Source organism: Ailuropoda melanoleuca, chromosome 2 (genome assembly GCF_002007445.2).
Source record: "Ailuropoda melanoleuca isolate Jingjing chromosome 2, ASM200744v2, whole genome shotgun sequence".
NCBI classification, from domain to species: domain Eukaryota; kingdom Metazoa; phylum Chordata; class Mammalia; order Carnivora; family Ursidae; genus Ailuropoda; species Ailuropoda melanoleuca.
Genome location: NC_048219.1, coordinates 147,505,256 through 147,521,972, shown reverse-complemented (window position 1 = coordinate 147,521,972; position 16,717 = coordinate 147,505,256). Strand labels below are relative to the sequence as shown.

The 16,717-nt window shown below is 36.0% G+C and overlaps 1 protein-coding gene and 1 long non-coding RNA gene across 2 annotated transcripts in view; both read left to right on the top strand.

The window, feature by feature from the left end:
* Positions 1-8,609, top strand: part of CWC22 (CWC22 spliceosome associated protein homolog) — a 39,409-nt gene extending 30,800 nt beyond the window's left edge. The window contains exons 16-19 of the mRNA XM_034654811.1: positions 1,062-1,189; positions 2,942-3,043; positions 3,138-3,358; positions 7,766-8,609. Coding sequence (XP_034510702.1) covers positions 1,062-1,189; positions 2,942-3,043; positions 3,138-3,358; positions 7,766-8,352 — 1,038 coding nt within the window. The 3' untranslated portion in view covers positions 8,353-8,609. The remainder of the gene's footprint in view (positions 1-1,061; positions 1,190-2,941; positions 3,044-3,137; positions 3,359-7,765) is intronic.
* A 4,333-nt stretch (positions 8,610-12,942) lies between these two features.
* LOC117801106 overlaps positions 12,943-16,717 on the top strand; it is a 56,479-nt gene continuing 52,704 nt past the window's right edge. Inside the window, exons 1-4 of the long non-coding RNA XR_004623512.1 lie at positions 12,943-13,560; positions 14,416-14,522; positions 15,462-15,567; positions 16,564-16,677. This is a non-coding gene — a long non-coding RNA (uncharacterized LOC117801106). The remainder of the gene's footprint in view (positions 13,561-14,415; positions 14,523-15,461; positions 15,568-16,563; positions 16,678-16,717) is intronic.

Genomic DNA, 16,717 nt, shown 5'->3' with positions numbered 1-16,717 from the left:
AACAAGATAAGATATCCTTGATACACAGATGTATACTGGATTGGAAATTGAAATGCATTCATGAAGCTGGCATTTATTGTACAACTGCTGTTCATCCAACAACCATTCATTTAGTTACCAGCTGTGTGCCCAGTCACTTGAGAGAGATGCTGGGCATCCAAAGTGAATTATATATGATCTCTGCTTTCAGGGAGCATACCATATACGAAATACATAACATAAGATATGCCCATAGCACCAATATGAAATAACAGGTGATAGGTTATAAGAAAAGTGAAGTTGAAAGAAAGAAATTACATCCAAGAGGAAAGAAAGAAGAGGACCACACTGTAGAATACCACAACCTGATGGTAGAATGAGACAGCAAAGTGACCTCATAAACATTAGATAGATGGTTGTAATATTGTAAGTACTAAGTATGTCTAGCTGCATTAATAGGCATTTTGTAAGCTGACCTAGGAGCCTGATTATAATAGTATTTTTACTTCTTTTTTCCCCTCTGGGAATGAAAATGAAATCAAGTTTTTAAACAATTAAAGCAAATGGGTTCCTGGAACACAGAACTCATAAAAACTGGAGGTTACTTTTGGTTTTATTTGTCCTAAAACATCTCTTTATGGCTTCAGTTTTCAAGCCTCAATCTCAGTATTCAGAACAAGCCATCACTCTTCCTGTCTTTACCCTTATTGTATATGTACTCTACAGAACTATAGCCTAATGCTGTAAGTGGCATTTTGCCCCAAACCCTTATATATATATCCACATTTTGGTGAGTGAGTTTTAGGAGCTAGTAATCTTTGTTTCAGTATTATATACTCACAGCAGAATATATCTGCTATAAAAAGCACATTACTCAAGAAAGAATGAACTCTATTTCTGTAGTATCTTAGCATTATGAGAATTAGTATAGAGAGGTAGTCTTAAACTTTGCCAAGAAGTAACACTTATTAGGACAAAGAAAGATATTCAGAGATAATTCTTTAGAGACACTTAAGAGTTAGAAATGTTGGTCATTATGTCTTTTGAACAAAATAAAATTGTCTTTAAATTTTAATTTCCAGGTTCTTGAATGTATAAAGCTAAGTGAAGAAACCACTACATCATCCAGTAGAATTTTTGTTAAAATATTTTTCCAAGAACTGTGTGAATATATGGGTCTTCCTAAACTTAATGCAAGATTAAAGGATGAGTATGTTTTTCATTATGCACTTTTTATGCTTACTGTCCTCAGGAATTTTCCTCCATTATAGCAACATAAGTCCACCCTTGGTTGTAAAAACAAAGAGTTAAGCCCTTAGGACTTTCTTCATCCATTAATTACTACTCTGAGTCTCATGTTCTATGGCACAGAGAACATGTACATGCAGTTTTTAATGATGGATTTTACTTGCAGTAGAGAACACAGAATCAGTGCCTCTTTTAATTTAGTCAGAACACACAGAATTATTCTGCATGTTCACTGGAGTTTTCCAATAATGAATACTACTTATAGTTTTATTTTCATTTTTAACCCTAATTTTGAACCTTAGAAAATTAATTTTTTGTTACCAATGAATAACTGTAAATATATTTAGATGACTCAGTCATGTAATTGTTCAAATTATTACACTGAATGAGAGTCTTATTCTAGGGCTATCATGTAATCTCTATCCCAGGTTTCTTATTTCCTGTTTATTCAGATTACCCATTGCTACTCACATTGACTTCTACTTCATTCACACTACTGAATCATCCTTTCAGATTTCTTAGTGACTACCTGCCAAGTCAAGTACTTTTTCTCAGTCCTCATGCCCCTGGACTTCCCGGCCTTACTTACACAGTTGACCACTTGCTCACTGTGGCTCCTCAGTTCCTTCTCATTCTGCCTCACTCTTCATAGTCTCTACTCGTCAGCCTACCTCTCCCCTTTGCAAGTTTCCATTCTGGGTTCAGCATGCCCTCTCTGGGCTAGTCCGTCTGCTCCCCTTGGCTTCATAGACTAACTTAATTGGTCCCTGTCTACTTCACCAGGTTTATCTCCTCTCTCTCCACAGGCTGCACCAACATTGCTCAGCTTATTCATGTTTCCTTACCTCCATTTCCAGAGCTAGAAATCCCCTCTCTTATTCTGTCCAGCAATACTCTTAATTATTCTTCTTATATGTCACCTTTTTCCATGAAATACTTTGTCCTGACTCTGCTGGTTAGTCTTTCAATGTGGTGCTCAGAACAACATGTCCAAACCATCTTCTATTGTTAATGTTTTTGTTTGTTCCCCTCCCTAGAAATGATAATTATATGCAGTCTTCATCCGTGATTTCACCCTTTTGTTGACTATTTTTTCCCCATCCCCAGTGCCATGCACAGTGCTGTGTGTGCATGTATGTGTGTATATATACAACAAAGGAGATCTGTTTTTATTATATACATTCTCATACTATATATATGTGTGTATGTGTGTGTATGATTGTATATGTTATACAATATGTGTGTATGTGTGATGTATAAAAAAATTTTTAAAAACTTCTGTGGGGTGCCTGAGTGGCTCAATCAGTTAAGCATCCAACTCCTGTTTTCCGCTCGGGTCATGATCTGGGTTGTGAGATCAAGCCTGGTGTTGAGCTCTGCACTCCATGGAGAGTGTGCTTGAGATTCTCTCTCCGTCTCTCCCTCAGGCCCTGCCTCCCACACACACGTGTGCACAGGCTCTCTCTCAAATAAATAAATCTTTTTTTAAAAAACCTCCTCTGTTGTAAGTTTAGTAAATTATGACTTGACCCTACTCTTTCACTTAGATAGCATGTAGCCTAATCTAATAAATGATATAAATCACTTACTTAATTGTATTTCATGTACTAATTTAATAATACATAAAAAATCTGAAAAATGACTGTATACAAACTTTGCCTTTTTATCATTAAGCAATGTGTTCTCTTTTGTTCATTTTTTTTTCTTGTTTTAGAACCCTACAGCCATTTTTTGAAGGGTTATTACCCCGAGATAATCCAAGAAACACTCGGTTTGCCATCAACTTCTTTACTTCTATAGGTCTTGGAGGTTTAACGTAAGGATAATTTTTGGAATTTTATTTTCATCTTATAAAATTATCTCACATTGACCTTGAAGCAGAAACTAACAGAGATTATATCTTTAATTAGGGATGAATTGCGTGAGCATCTCAAAAATACACCAAAGGTCATTGTGGCGCAGAAACCAGATGTTGAGCCAAATAAATCCTCCGCCTCCTCTTCCTCTTCTGCATCTTCCTCTTCGGAGTCTGACTCCTCTGCCTCTGATTCGGACAGCAGTGACAGCAGTTCAGAGGCTTCCAGTGAGGAGAGCGATTCTTCGTCCAGCAGTAGTCAGAGCTCTGCCTCAGGTATGGAAACTCATCTGTAATTGATTGGGCTCTTTTCTAACAAGTGTATTGCTGGTGATGTTTACAGCAAGGGAAGAAAATAATTTGATCGCTTAATTATTTTAGAGTTCAGTTGTTTAAAAGCCACAATTAATAATATAAGTGATCATCTGTCAGTGCTGGAGTCTGTAGTGAATTTCATCATTTATAATGCTAAGATTACCTATTGGAATCCTCTTCATAGAAATGAAGTTATTTCATTGGCAAATATTTATTTGAGTGATGACTGAAATACCATTCATTCATAATGCCTATAATCCAGTTTATAGCTTTTCTGGTGTTTATATTTTAAAGAAATTTTAGTTTTTTACTTTAGTGAGGATTTATGTCAGTTATTGACATGCGCCATCCATTCAGTGCGTATATCGTAAGCGTCAGTGTTCATGAAGAGAACACGTCCGTGTGCTAGCTACCCATAACCAGAGTTACCAGCTACTGCCACTCTTCCTGTCCACTGCCTCAGGGCAGCTACTACTCTCATTTGTAATTCCGCAATTTGTTGTGTCTGTTTTTAACTTTTTAACTGTGTTTTATGAACTCCTTTACATCCGGCTTATCTTTCACAATTACTTTTGTGAGATTCATCTGTAATATTGTATTTAGTTATAGTTCATTCAGTCTTATTGCTGTATAGTTTTCCACTATATGAATATGCTACAGTCTATTTAACATCCCTTTTACTCAGCAATTTAGATTTATAAACAGTATTCCCGTGAATACTCTTATTCATACTTGGTAGATATATGTATATGTACATATGTGCATTTCAGTTAGGTGTGTACTTAGAGAATCACTGGGACTCACTGGGTTGTAGGTTGTGTGTATATTTAGCTTTAGTAGATACTGCCGGTTTTGCAAGTGGTTATTTTCAGTTTGCACCCCCATTAGCCATGTTTGAGGGTTCCAGTAGCTCCCATCTTCACAACACTTCGGTTGTCTATCTTCTTCATTTTAACCATTCTGGTACATATGTAATGGTATTGCGTTGTGGTTTTAATTTGCATTTTCTTGAGCACTAATGAAGTTAAGCGCTATTTTATATTATTATGGGCCATTTGGGTATTTTCCTTTTGTTAGGTGGCTGTTCAAGTTTTTTGCTATCCCCCCCCCCTTTTTTATGAAATTGTCTCTTCTATAAGTTTGCAGGAGTTCTTTAGTTCTTTTTTCTGGATATGTATCTTTTGTCACATGTATGTCTTGCAAATAGCTAGTTCCATTCCATTCTTGTCTCTCTAGGCCTGTGCAGCTGCTAGAGCTCTGTTGGTCTCTCTGTCCCTCAGCAACAGCCCTGAATCAGCAGTTGCTCATAGGGAGAAAGTGGCTGTAGAATGTCAGCTTACCTCTCTATGGTTCTGCCCTCTCTTGAATCTTGGCCCTTATTCAACTTAAAAGTAAGTTGCAGATAGTACAGAAAATTCCCATATAGCCTTCACCCAACTTTTCCTAATGTTAGCATTGTACGTAACCAGAGTTCAGGTATCAAAGCCAGGAAATTAACATTGGAACAATACATTAAGCAAATTCTTACATGAATTTCACCAGCTTTTCCATTAATGTCCTTTTTCTTATTCCAGGATCATCCTTGCATTGAACTGAATTTCTTCTTAGTCCTCTATAACCTGTGATAGTTCCTCTCAGGCTTTTCTTCTTTTAATGGCTTTGATACTTTTAAAGTCCTCTGGTCACTTATTTTTTAGAAGGTCCCTCAATACGGATATCTGATGTTTTTACATGATTAGAATGGGATTATGCGTTTTTGGACAGAATACCATAGAAATGATGTATTCTTAATGCATTGTATCTTGGAGTTCATAATATTGATATGTCTTATTGGTGTTATTAACTTTGATCACTCGGTTAAGGTGACACCTGCTCAATTTCTTCATGGAAACTCCTTTTCTCTGTAAATTAATGTCTTGTAAGGAGATAATTTGATACTATCCAGATCTTCTCTTTCTCCTCCACCTTTCACTCTTTAATTTTAGCATCCATATTTGGATCTTGTCTGCAATACTTAACTACTGTGGTGTTTGCCGAATGTGATTTTTCCATTTGTCTTTTTCTTCTGCATTTAGTAATTGAATTTCTTCTGCAAGAAAGAGTTTTCCCTCTCCTCCCGCCCCCCATTTATTTATTAACTGGTTATTTTATCAGTGTGGACTCATGGATATTTATCTGAATTAGTTATAATCCAAGTGTCATTTATTTTGTTGTTCAGGTCATTTCAGCTTTGGCAACTAGGAGCACCTTCAAGTTGACCCCTCTGTTCTTTCATCATACCCCTATCCTTTTTGTTGAGCACTGCCTTTCTTTATAACATCTCAGATTGTTCAAGACCTTTAGTGCCTTTAAGCAGAAGATTTTAAGTTTTTATCTGGCATTTCTAGTTGTTTTCAGCACGGGCACGGGTCTTCCACAGCTTTCTCCATCCTCTGGAAGTGGAAATACAGTAGTAAAGGATTTTTTCAAATGTGCCATTTTCTGAGCAGGTCTGTATTGTTTTCCCCAAAGTCAGTTCTGTTTTCTTCTCTCATAGTATCTTAGTCTGAATAAGAGAGAGTCTAATCGTCCAAAATGCATATCATTTCTTATTTTTTAATGCATATTTTAGTGGCAGGAAAACGTAGTTTGGAAGGTTGATCTTTACACTCTTGTTCTCTGGCTTTTTGCACTTAAAAAAGTATTACATACTATGTACCAGCCAGAACTGTGGGATTCTCAGTATTTTATATTATTAGATTAAGATTGCATTTGCCCACAGGAAGTCTTATTCTTGAATTAAAATATATTAACATTGTTCATTTAATATTCACCTCTTTTAATTCTAAAGAATTTGTTATTTCATGGTATCTGTTTTGAGAACAGATGATAACACAGCATGAAATTGCTGCAATAAGGAATCTTGCTGATTCAAAATTAATTTGCCTCATCATACAATTTCAGTAGAGAGCATTCAGTTTTATTAGTAAAATATTAAGTAGCATAAAAGCAGTATGAACTGCCCCAAAATTAGAAAATTGTAAAGCAAACACCAAAGAGTGGGGAGTTGCATATTATGGTGGGGCTCAGGGGTTTGTGTCAACAACACCCTGAGAGCGGTGTAGAGTACGGTCAGAGAGACGTCAGTTTAGCACACAGCCAGATGGTTGCTGCTTGGGTAGCTGCAGCTCAGCTGAGCTGCTTGGTAGGAACCAGAGAAATAAATCCTTAGTGGCAAACCAATGGACTGTGCCAAGGGTAGGCATTTGGCAGAAGAAAAGCAGGTTGGTACAGTAAGATTTAGGTGGAGATAGGACGAAGGTAGGCAGTTCTCTACCATATTTTCTTCTTTCTGTATACATATGAATTTGACAGAACTTTTGGTCATCTCGGCACCTTTGATTATGTACCCAAAGGAAATAACACAGATAAAGTGATTAAATTTGTTTTATAGCTTACAATGTCACTGTGATTATTTAATATTTATATTTGTGATTATATCAGTAAGATTGAATTGTTCTAGGCCATTTCAGAAGAGCTTTCTCAGAAATCAAGCTTTCATAGCTCTCAAGCCTATGATTATATATCTTAAAAAGCTTCTCTTCCTGGTGCAGATGCTGCTTCTCTGATAGCACTGAAGAGCACAACTATTGTTTTTGTACAAAGAGGTTTTTATTTGGAAAAATATATATTCGGGGCACCTGGGTGGCACAGCGGTTAAGCATCTGCCTTTGGCTCAGGGCGTGATCCCGGCATTATGGGATCGAGCCCCATATCAGGCTCCTCCGCTATGAGCCTGCTTCTTCCTCTCCCACTCCCCCTGCTTGTGTTTCCTCTCTCACTGGCTGTCTCTATCTCTGTCGAATAAATAAATAAAATCTTAAAAAAAAAAAAAATATATATATATATATATATGCTGTTAAGCAAACTCAGTCACCCTGCACCCCCCCCTTTAGGGAGTAATGTTGCTGGCATGTGTGATCACTGTATTTTTATTATTAATATACTAGATCTGACATAATATTTCATATGACATAATGCACATGGGCTGAAATTTCTGTTTTTGAATAAAATTTAGAAGTGGAAATGTACCTGTTAGCCACTTTATAAAAAATTTTATATTTGCTATAGTTTTTTTAAAGTTTCTGTTTACTGCTTTGAGTCTAAGGATCAAAACGGTACTTTGGTAACTAACTGTGATATGATGTATATTCTTAAAAATTACTCATCTTGTAAAATATTCTGTCATCAGACTTCCCATTCAATCAATTTAGTTTTGCATCCAGTTTGTCTGAATTAATAGCCCTTCAATGGATCAATAAATGTAATTGTTAAATTATGAAATTAAAGATTAAAATAAAAGCTAACTATTTCATTTTACACATGCAGCTAAAGATAGAAGAAAGAAGGGACAAGGGAACACCAGAAGTAAAGAAGTAGATAAATTGCTCAGGAAACAACAAACCCATGATAGGAAAGAAGAAGAAAGAAGGCCAGAGCAAAGGCATCAGGAAACACGGACTGAAAGAGAAAGAAGGTCAGAAAAACATAAAGATAAAAATTCAAGGGATCCAAATTGGAGAAATCCCATAACGAAATACACTTCAGACAGAGGTGTTCCTTCTGAACGAAATAGTTACAGTAGAATCATGAATGACAGAGACCAAGAAGCACACACAGATTTGGAAAATAAGCATGGTGATCCCAAAAAGAAGAGAGGAGAGAGAAGAAATTCTTTTTCTGAAAATGAGCATAGACACCGAAATAAGGACAGTGAAAATGCTATAAGGAAAGATAGATCAAAGTCAAGAGAAAAGAATAGAAAACATTCAGGTTCTAGAAGTGATGAAGATAGATATCAGAATGGTGCCGAAAGGCGTTGGGAAAAATCTAGCAGATACTCTAAACAATCCAGAGAATCAAAGAAACATCAGGACCGGCGAAGAGAAAAGTCTCCAACAAAGCAAAAAAAATAATTCTACAAAATTACAGAAACTGAACATGCCTTATATTCAGTTGAAACAAATTATTTTTTACATTAAGGAACTTTATGGAGAATTCTTGTATAAAGTACTGGTTTGTATTTGTACATTTAAAATTTTTTTCATTTTAACATGTTTTATAATTGATACATCTCAAGGCCCTCCACATAGAATTATTTGAAAAGTTTCACCAGAGAGGGATGTAATTCTTGCTTCTATTTTGTTAATAAAATGATCAAATGCTCATTGAATCAGTGATTTTTTTCATTGAGAAATTTTTTTTTCCTGATAATGTTTCCAGTTGTTTTAGAACTATTATAATGAATTATTAGTGACTTTTTTTTAAATAACTAGAAACCAAAATGGATGAATGATTTCAATGTAATATTTTTGCTTTGTTAATGAGATGCTATGAACCTTTTTTAGGAGTCACCCTTTTTTTAAAAAAGGAATTATTTCAAGTTTCATATTACATCTTGAACAAAATTGGTATGTGTAATTTTCTTAAACAAGTGTTTTGATGAAGCTAAGGGTATTGTTAGCCATTTAAACAGATACACAGCTACATTATTTAGAATTAGGACTTCTCTCATCAATAACATTTCTTCTGTCTGGACTGCTAAATTAATGTTTCATTGAAATTCTTTGTGATTAGTGCTTTTTCTCAGCCTTGAAGTTATATCATTGTTGGTGAGTTAATATGTATTTAACTTTTAATTTAGATTAATAATAGGTCATTGGAAAACATACAGTCATGAGAAATGTGAACAGCCTGTGAAATAATTCCAATTTTTATAAGAATTTTAAAGGTTTCCATCATTGTAACTCTCACCAATTAATATGTGACCATATTATTTATTACTTTTGAAATAAAATATTGCCTCCGAAATTTTAGATTTGCTGACATTTAGCCCTACTTACCAAATAGACTGCTTGTGCTTGTTCACTTTTAAAGTACATGAAGTCTACTTTAGCTGATGTCTAGTTTCAAGAGTAATGGGGCCACCATCTTTAATATTTGACTTTCAGGCATTCTTTGATTCAAAATGTTTTCTATTTTTGTTCAAAAACTTGAGTATAAATAACAATAAAGTCCATATAAATAAATAAATATTATCTTCTCCTCCTATCCTGCCCCTGAAAAAAAAAAAAAAGGTATTAATTGAATATGGCAGCCTGGAAAAATTCTTTTTACTATTTTCTCCTGTGGTGGTTAGAAGGTGCTGAGTTGTCATTAGAAGGTCCTATCGTGGACGCAGTGCATTTCACAAAACTATGAAGCTCAGCAAATTGGATTTAAGGAACACATAGGATATGAGCCCTAAAGGAAAATAAATGAGAGTTTATTTTTGTAACAGAGTGCTCATCTTTGGGGGTGGTAAAAAGGAAAAAAACTGGACTAGAAGTTTTAGGTTACTTTCTTGACTGTAAGTTTATGATTTCTAAATGTAGAAATGGGAAATCATTTGATGTATTGAGTCATTGAGACCTTTAAGAGTTGTTAAAGTAGATATTTTTTTTAATATAACAAATATCTGTTGAGCTGCTATTACGTGCGCTGACCTCCTCTAGGAACTAGAAATGAACCATGGAGAAAACAGTGTCTCAACGGGACTGATACTATGGTAGGAAGATACGGTGGTCATGATATTGGTGGGGTAGTTGGTAATTATCCATAGGAAGGTCAGAGATCTCTGATAAGGTGATGTTTGTCCAGATTGCTGAAGGAAGTAAGGGCTTGAACCCTGTGGACTACTGTGGGGGGAACCCAGACAAAAGGAACTGCTGAGGTATAGATGTTTATTTATAACAAATACTGCCTGGAAATTTATGTGAACATTTCCTATTCAACTAGTTGGATTTTTTTTTTCTCACTACTTTACTTACATTTAACAAAAGCAGTTAACACCTAACTCCCTTCAAGCAGAAAAGTATTTGAGTATAACTGAGTCATATGAGGGCACAGTAAATGGGCTGGGGCAGAACTGGACTGTCGGCCTTCCCGATGCATTTCTAGCACATCAAATGTGATATGCTCACATCCCCCGCCCTGCCATTCAGGCGCGTTTTTCACTTTCATCTTTTTAAAATGCAGACGAGAAACATGTTGACTATGTCTGCTATTTCTGACTTTTTACTTCTTAGGATTAGCATTTTTTGAGGATCAGCTGAGTCCTGTATATTTTGCGTACCATTACTCATTGTTTTTCAGTTTCTCGACTTGCTTCCAAGGTTTCTCTATCCCTACCACATCCCTAACCAGCTGCACCCATGGTTATCCTCTTTATGTTGACTTCAGAATCCACACCATCTCTGAAATCTCTTCTTCAAGCATCACACTTTGACCACTGCCCATCCCCCTCACCTGCTCTAGTAGTGCTAGTCTAGGAATCCTTTCATTTCATCAAAACTTAAGATGTACTAACTTTGTTAAAATTTATCATTGCCTTCCCCCCATTCTTTCACTTGCTTTTAGGAAAAGACTCTGGTTCATATTGAGTAATTTATTACCATTTCATTTGAAAACTATTTGGTTATCTGCACATTTAAGTCTGACTAGGTTTTTATCTGACCTATACCACTTGCTGGCTGTTGACTTTTGGGCAGGTCCTTTACCCTTTGTGTGTCCATTTGTGTTCATTTTCTCCTGTGGACAGTGATAGGACAGTAACTCCCTTAAATAGTGAATGGTCTCTTTGGCATGAACAGGACCTGGAGCTAAGTGCTCAGTGTTACTGTTTTTATTATTTTTGTCATTAAATGTTGACATAGTACCACTAGACCGGGAATTGCAAACTCGAATACAGGGAAAACACAACGGAGACAAATGGGATTGGGGAGTGAACTGGGTGACTTAAAGGCAGCAGTAGTTACTCAGCTCCATCCAGTGAAGCCAATAAAAAAGAAGGCCAAATCTGTCTGATTCTCAAGAGAATTAAAGAATTGGAATTTTTATATAGCTTCTGATTTTTAAATGTTGACATTGATTCTTTGTGAAGTTTAAAACAGCCCAAAGTTATTAAAAGTCCAAACAAAATGATCCCTTCAGGTGAAATAGCTTTTGAATAGCTAGTCTGTGATTCCACTCTAGATCCTCGAAAGCTATTTATTATTTAATCTTGAAATAACGCTATTTGTTATACAAACCTCATCACTTTTATTTTCTGCTCTTCATTATAGTGGGAGGATAAGTCCTGTCATCTTTCTTAAGAAGACTCATTTATTTTGCTAACCTCAGCAGTCCCTTCTTGCTCTAAAACTTTTGCCAAGTTTTAGTTCTATACTTCATTGCTCTACTACTTATAATTTCCTACATCCAAAATACAATTCATTTTTCCTCAGATCCGCATCTTTTCTAACTTGACTGCAATTGATTCCCCGAATCTGCCACCATTTTTGAGTTCTCCTTTCCCCAAATCACCAAACTTCAACAGTATCTTTTTTAAAGATTTATTTATTTGTTAGAGAGAGAGAGAGGGAAGGGCAGAGGGAGAGAATCTTCAAGCAGACTCCCTGCTGAGTGCAGAGCCCATTGTGGGCTGGCTCTCGGGACCCATGAGATCATGACCTGAGCCAAAACCAAGCATCTGATGCTTAACCGACTAAGACACCCAGGTGCCCCTGGACTTCCACAGTAGTTTATGCATCATCCTCTTGTGCACCAAGTATTGCTCCAAAGAGAGAGCAAAGAACCAACAAACAGGCCCTGTCTTCAATTGAGCCTAAATCCTTGCAGGGGAAAACAAAGTTTAAAAAATAAAAACTTACACATTGAAAAATGTTAGCTATTCAGAAAAAACAAAAGAATAGTGTAGTGACCACCTATAAACTATCTACCTCGATTCCATCCTGTCACTTTCTTCTACACAGAAGTTCAGTGACTCCTCCAGCCTATAGGATAAGCGTAAATTCCCAGCCTGTTACTCTAGTTTCTTTGAGGTTCAAGTTCAGCCTGTCTTTCTTATTGATTGTTCTAGGAGCTTCCATCCTTTGAGCACTACTACACTGTAGAATGTTTAGCAGCATCCCTGACCTTAGCTGCTAGATACTAGTACCACCAATTTCCCAGTCCCGACAATCAAAATTGTCTGCAGACATTGCCAAATATGCCCTCCAAGGCAAAATTTCCCCCAGTTGACTGCCACAACCATAGACCTAGCACTTAGGAAATACTCTTCAGTGGATCACAATGATAGTGATTGTTCTGGAAGCATCACTGTGCCCATTCATATAAAGCTATGTCTATTACACTGCCATCTTCTTGCAAGGGCAAGATTTGTTTTAAATGACTATATAATACTCATTTAATAGAGTAGTGGACAGCAATATTCCAATTGTTTTCATTTAGCTAAATTTTCTGATATTCTAGGGAAGACATTCTGGTTGACATTTTAAGAGGTAGATTTTCTGCAATTAGAAGCATGATTATTAGCCTATTAATATGAATGTCTTATATAGGTTCTGGTTTCTCACTGTAGCTGTTTATTATAACCAACACATTTCAGGAATGGGAAACAATGAGCTGTTACTATTATTATTTTTAATCCTGTAATAGAGAATCAGATTATCCAGGATCCAAACACCTTAATTTTTGATCAAACACTTCAGTGACCATCAAATGGTTGCTGAAGTGAATTAACTAGTCATTTAATCAATAATTCCATGCATTATAAGACCCAAAAGATTGGGAAAATGGGATTTAATCTCCTCCGAGTTAGATTCTCTCCTGGAAAAAATCCTGGAACAAGTATCTGGTATGAATTAAAAGTCCTTATGAGTCCCATACTTTATATAGCACCTTAACCAGAGGTCTTCCCTTCCCTAACACTATTTCTATGACCAATACACGTGAAGTCCCTGTGAAGGTTGTACTGAACATTTGCTGTTTTTGTCTGAGGGTTATTCTTTCTCTCTGATCAGATAATTTTGGGAACTTGCCAACAAAAACACTCTCTGGCCTGGCCATACAGAGTACCCAATCTCCTGAACAATGAAATTGGTTCAGGAATGAGCATGTGACCCAAGCTGATCCACTCAGAATCCTTGCCCAGTTGTTCTTCAGTTTGGAGCATGAAACACAGGACCATGTCTAAGGGCACGCACAGCAAGAAGGGTATTTGTTGAAGCTGGAGCATCCACAGTCCTGTGGAAAAGGCTAATCTGCAGATCAGTGCAGCTCAAGAGCAAGCAGCCCCCAGATGGGTGAGGATGCAATTCTGTTTGAGTCCCTAAATAAATTGAACAGTGGCTGAAGCTACACTTCCCAGGTGTGAGTTAATGAATCCCTTTTCTATTTAAGCTACTTTGATTCAGATTTATACCACTTGCAGTAAAAACATCTGTATTAATTCAGGGTGATTCCTGCTGATGGACAGGATGGAATCATTTGGGCAGCTATTCCCACCTCACCATATTTTTGCTTGCATACTTTTACTTGCAGAAGGAAAGAAAGAAATAAATGTATACGCAATAAAGATGACCTATGGAAAAAAAATACAACATAGTACCTTTGGGTGGCTCTTAATACTTTATAGAAACATCTAAATGAGTGATTTAAATGAGGTTAATTTTATTACCAGTGATTTTAAATGAGGTTAATTTTAAATGAGGTTAATTTTATTACTAGTGATCTATTTTTATAAATAACAGAACCTCACTTTTCCTATAGCACTCTTCTTGGGCTTTGAAATGTATTGCACAGATGCAACAATTCAATTCACAAACAAAAATTGGTTTCATATTACCAATGAAAAGGACTAACTGCAGCTATTTTGAGAGCTATAATACCTCCTTTAAGCCACAAAGATACTTTACCTTAACAACTATTGTATCTTCCTGATCATTTTACAATATGAAATACTGAACAGTAAGAACACTGCAAACATTTGCAATCTTCTTACACAAAATAAAAGCAGTCTGAAAATCCCATTATATACAAAAACCTGCAGACTCTTCCTTGAAATACAGGGAAAAAATGTCAAAAGTATATTGCCACCTTTCATCCAGTTTTGAGAACAATTTTGCTTGTGTCCTAATATTATTTTTTTGTCTAAAAAGGAAGAAGATGAAACTCTTAGGGGTATTTAGCCAAAGAGGGAAAAGAGAGGAGGAAAAATTGTGCTTGTGGTAAATGAAAGATCCTGCGTTGCTCATCTAGGCTACAGGTAAGCGTTGGAGAAGTGATAGGAGAGGTGGGAGGAACTGGGGGGAAGCTGGTAGTTGCTGATAAAAAAGAGTCATCTTCTGTACATACTTCTCAGAGGTCAGAAGTTCAATTTTATATTCCTTTGTATCCCCAGATTCAAATCTAAAAATCTCTTGTAGATGCTCAATGAGCATTTGATGAATGAATGAGGAAACAGAATATTTTGGTTTATTACTAAGCAGAATAATTTTATACACTTCAGGATTCTTGGGGTTTTGTGGAATTTTAAATGCAGATCAACTACTATTAACCCAATTGGAGTCCAAATGTAACTATTTTGTCGTAGAGCACGAGAAAGTAAAAGCAAGAATATATTAGCTTAAAACCTGGGACACCAAAATGAAGGTAAAATTTATGTATAAGAGTATATTAAAGGTAAGATACATAAAAGTGGAAGGAGTATAAATTGAGTAGAATCATTTTAGAAAATTGTTTGACAGTATCAGCTAAATTTGAACATACATGTTCCCTATTCGCCAGCAATTCCACTCCTAGGTGTTCAACAGTATAGTAGAACACTACATGTTAAGTAGAGAGAGGTTGGTAAAAGGGACAAGCTTTCAGTTACAAGATGAATAAGGTCTGAAGGTCTAATGTATGACATGACAACACTGCATTGTATAATTGAAATTTGCTAAAAAGGTAGAACTTAAATGTTCTCACACAAAAAAGTGAGAAGTGGGATGATAGATATGTTAATTAACTCAATGAGAGGAACTCACAATGTATATAAACATCAAATCGTCATTTTGTATACTTTAAATATCTTAAAATTTTATTTGTCAATTATACCTCAATAAAACCGAAGGAAAAAAAAAGATACACTGCATCTTGGGTACCTAGATACATAAACTTTAAGAACACTGTGAACATTTTCAATCTTTTTTCTTCCCAACAGAAATGTGTACACATGTGCACCAAAAGATGTGTACAAGAATGTTCGGAATAGCGTTACTCTTAATAGCAAAAAATTGGAAACAGCTCAAATGTCCAACAACAGAATGGTAAATAAATTAGTAGTTTATTCATGCAGTGGAATACTATATGGAAATGAAAATAAAACCATAGCTATATCCAACAACGTAGATAAATCAAAAGAGCAGTTACTGCACTGTTGACACCAAACAAGATGCCCAACACTGAATCTGAGTTTTTAATCTGAATCCTAGTTAGAGTTTTAGCCTTTTTACACTAAGAATCTATTTTTACACCCCTGCAAGAGGTTTCAATATAGGTATATGACTTGATTTGGCCAAAGGATTATTAGCAGACATGAGGCAGAGGGAAGCGTGAATAGTCTTATGCATTGGGGCTTGTCCTCTCCTGGTGCTAGCAGTCTTTCCTCTACCAAGTGCATGAGCCCAGGCTAAGCTTGCTGGATGATGAGCAGCTGTGGCCATCCTGTTAGCTGACATTGAGCCAACTGTCACACATAAAAGTGAGGATCACTGCCCTCGGCCTACCAACCTGCCAAGCACCAAACATGAGTAGGCCCTAGCCTGGCTGGCACAGATCAGAAGGCAAACCTCAGAGCTTTAAGAATTAATCAGTGTTTCGCCTTTTAAATCATTGGTTTTAGAGTGGTTGGCTACACAACAGAAGCTGATATACACAATAATGATCCCTGAACTTTTTGCACAGAAATTAATATAATACTTACCACATCACTATTACACATTTAACAAAGGTTCTTAATAATGATGGGAGATTTCTTCTTGTTCTTCTAGCCTTTTCTCCTAAACAGTCAGTTTTACAACATAAACCCCAAAGATTTAGCTTCATAATTATTAAAACATTTTAAATATCTGTTGCATTGTTTTTCTCACTGTTGAGTTTGTTTTGTTTTGTTTTACTAAACCAGCCTCTTTGAAATCTTCAGGAATGCCTTCAGATATGTTATGATTTTCCCCCACAAAACCATGCTGATTACTATTAACTATCTCTTTAGAAAATAATAGTAAAAACTGTTCTTTCAGCAGTGCACAATTTTTTTTTTAAAGAAATATATTCCTGTCAGAGAAACGTCAAACAAATTTACTGCAGAGGATTATGGAATCTACTTTCCTTTAAGCCTTTGGAAGAAAGACTTCTCTCCTTCTTGGACATATCTAAAGGTAATATTTTGATCCCTACCAATCCAGTGATTTCAGCATA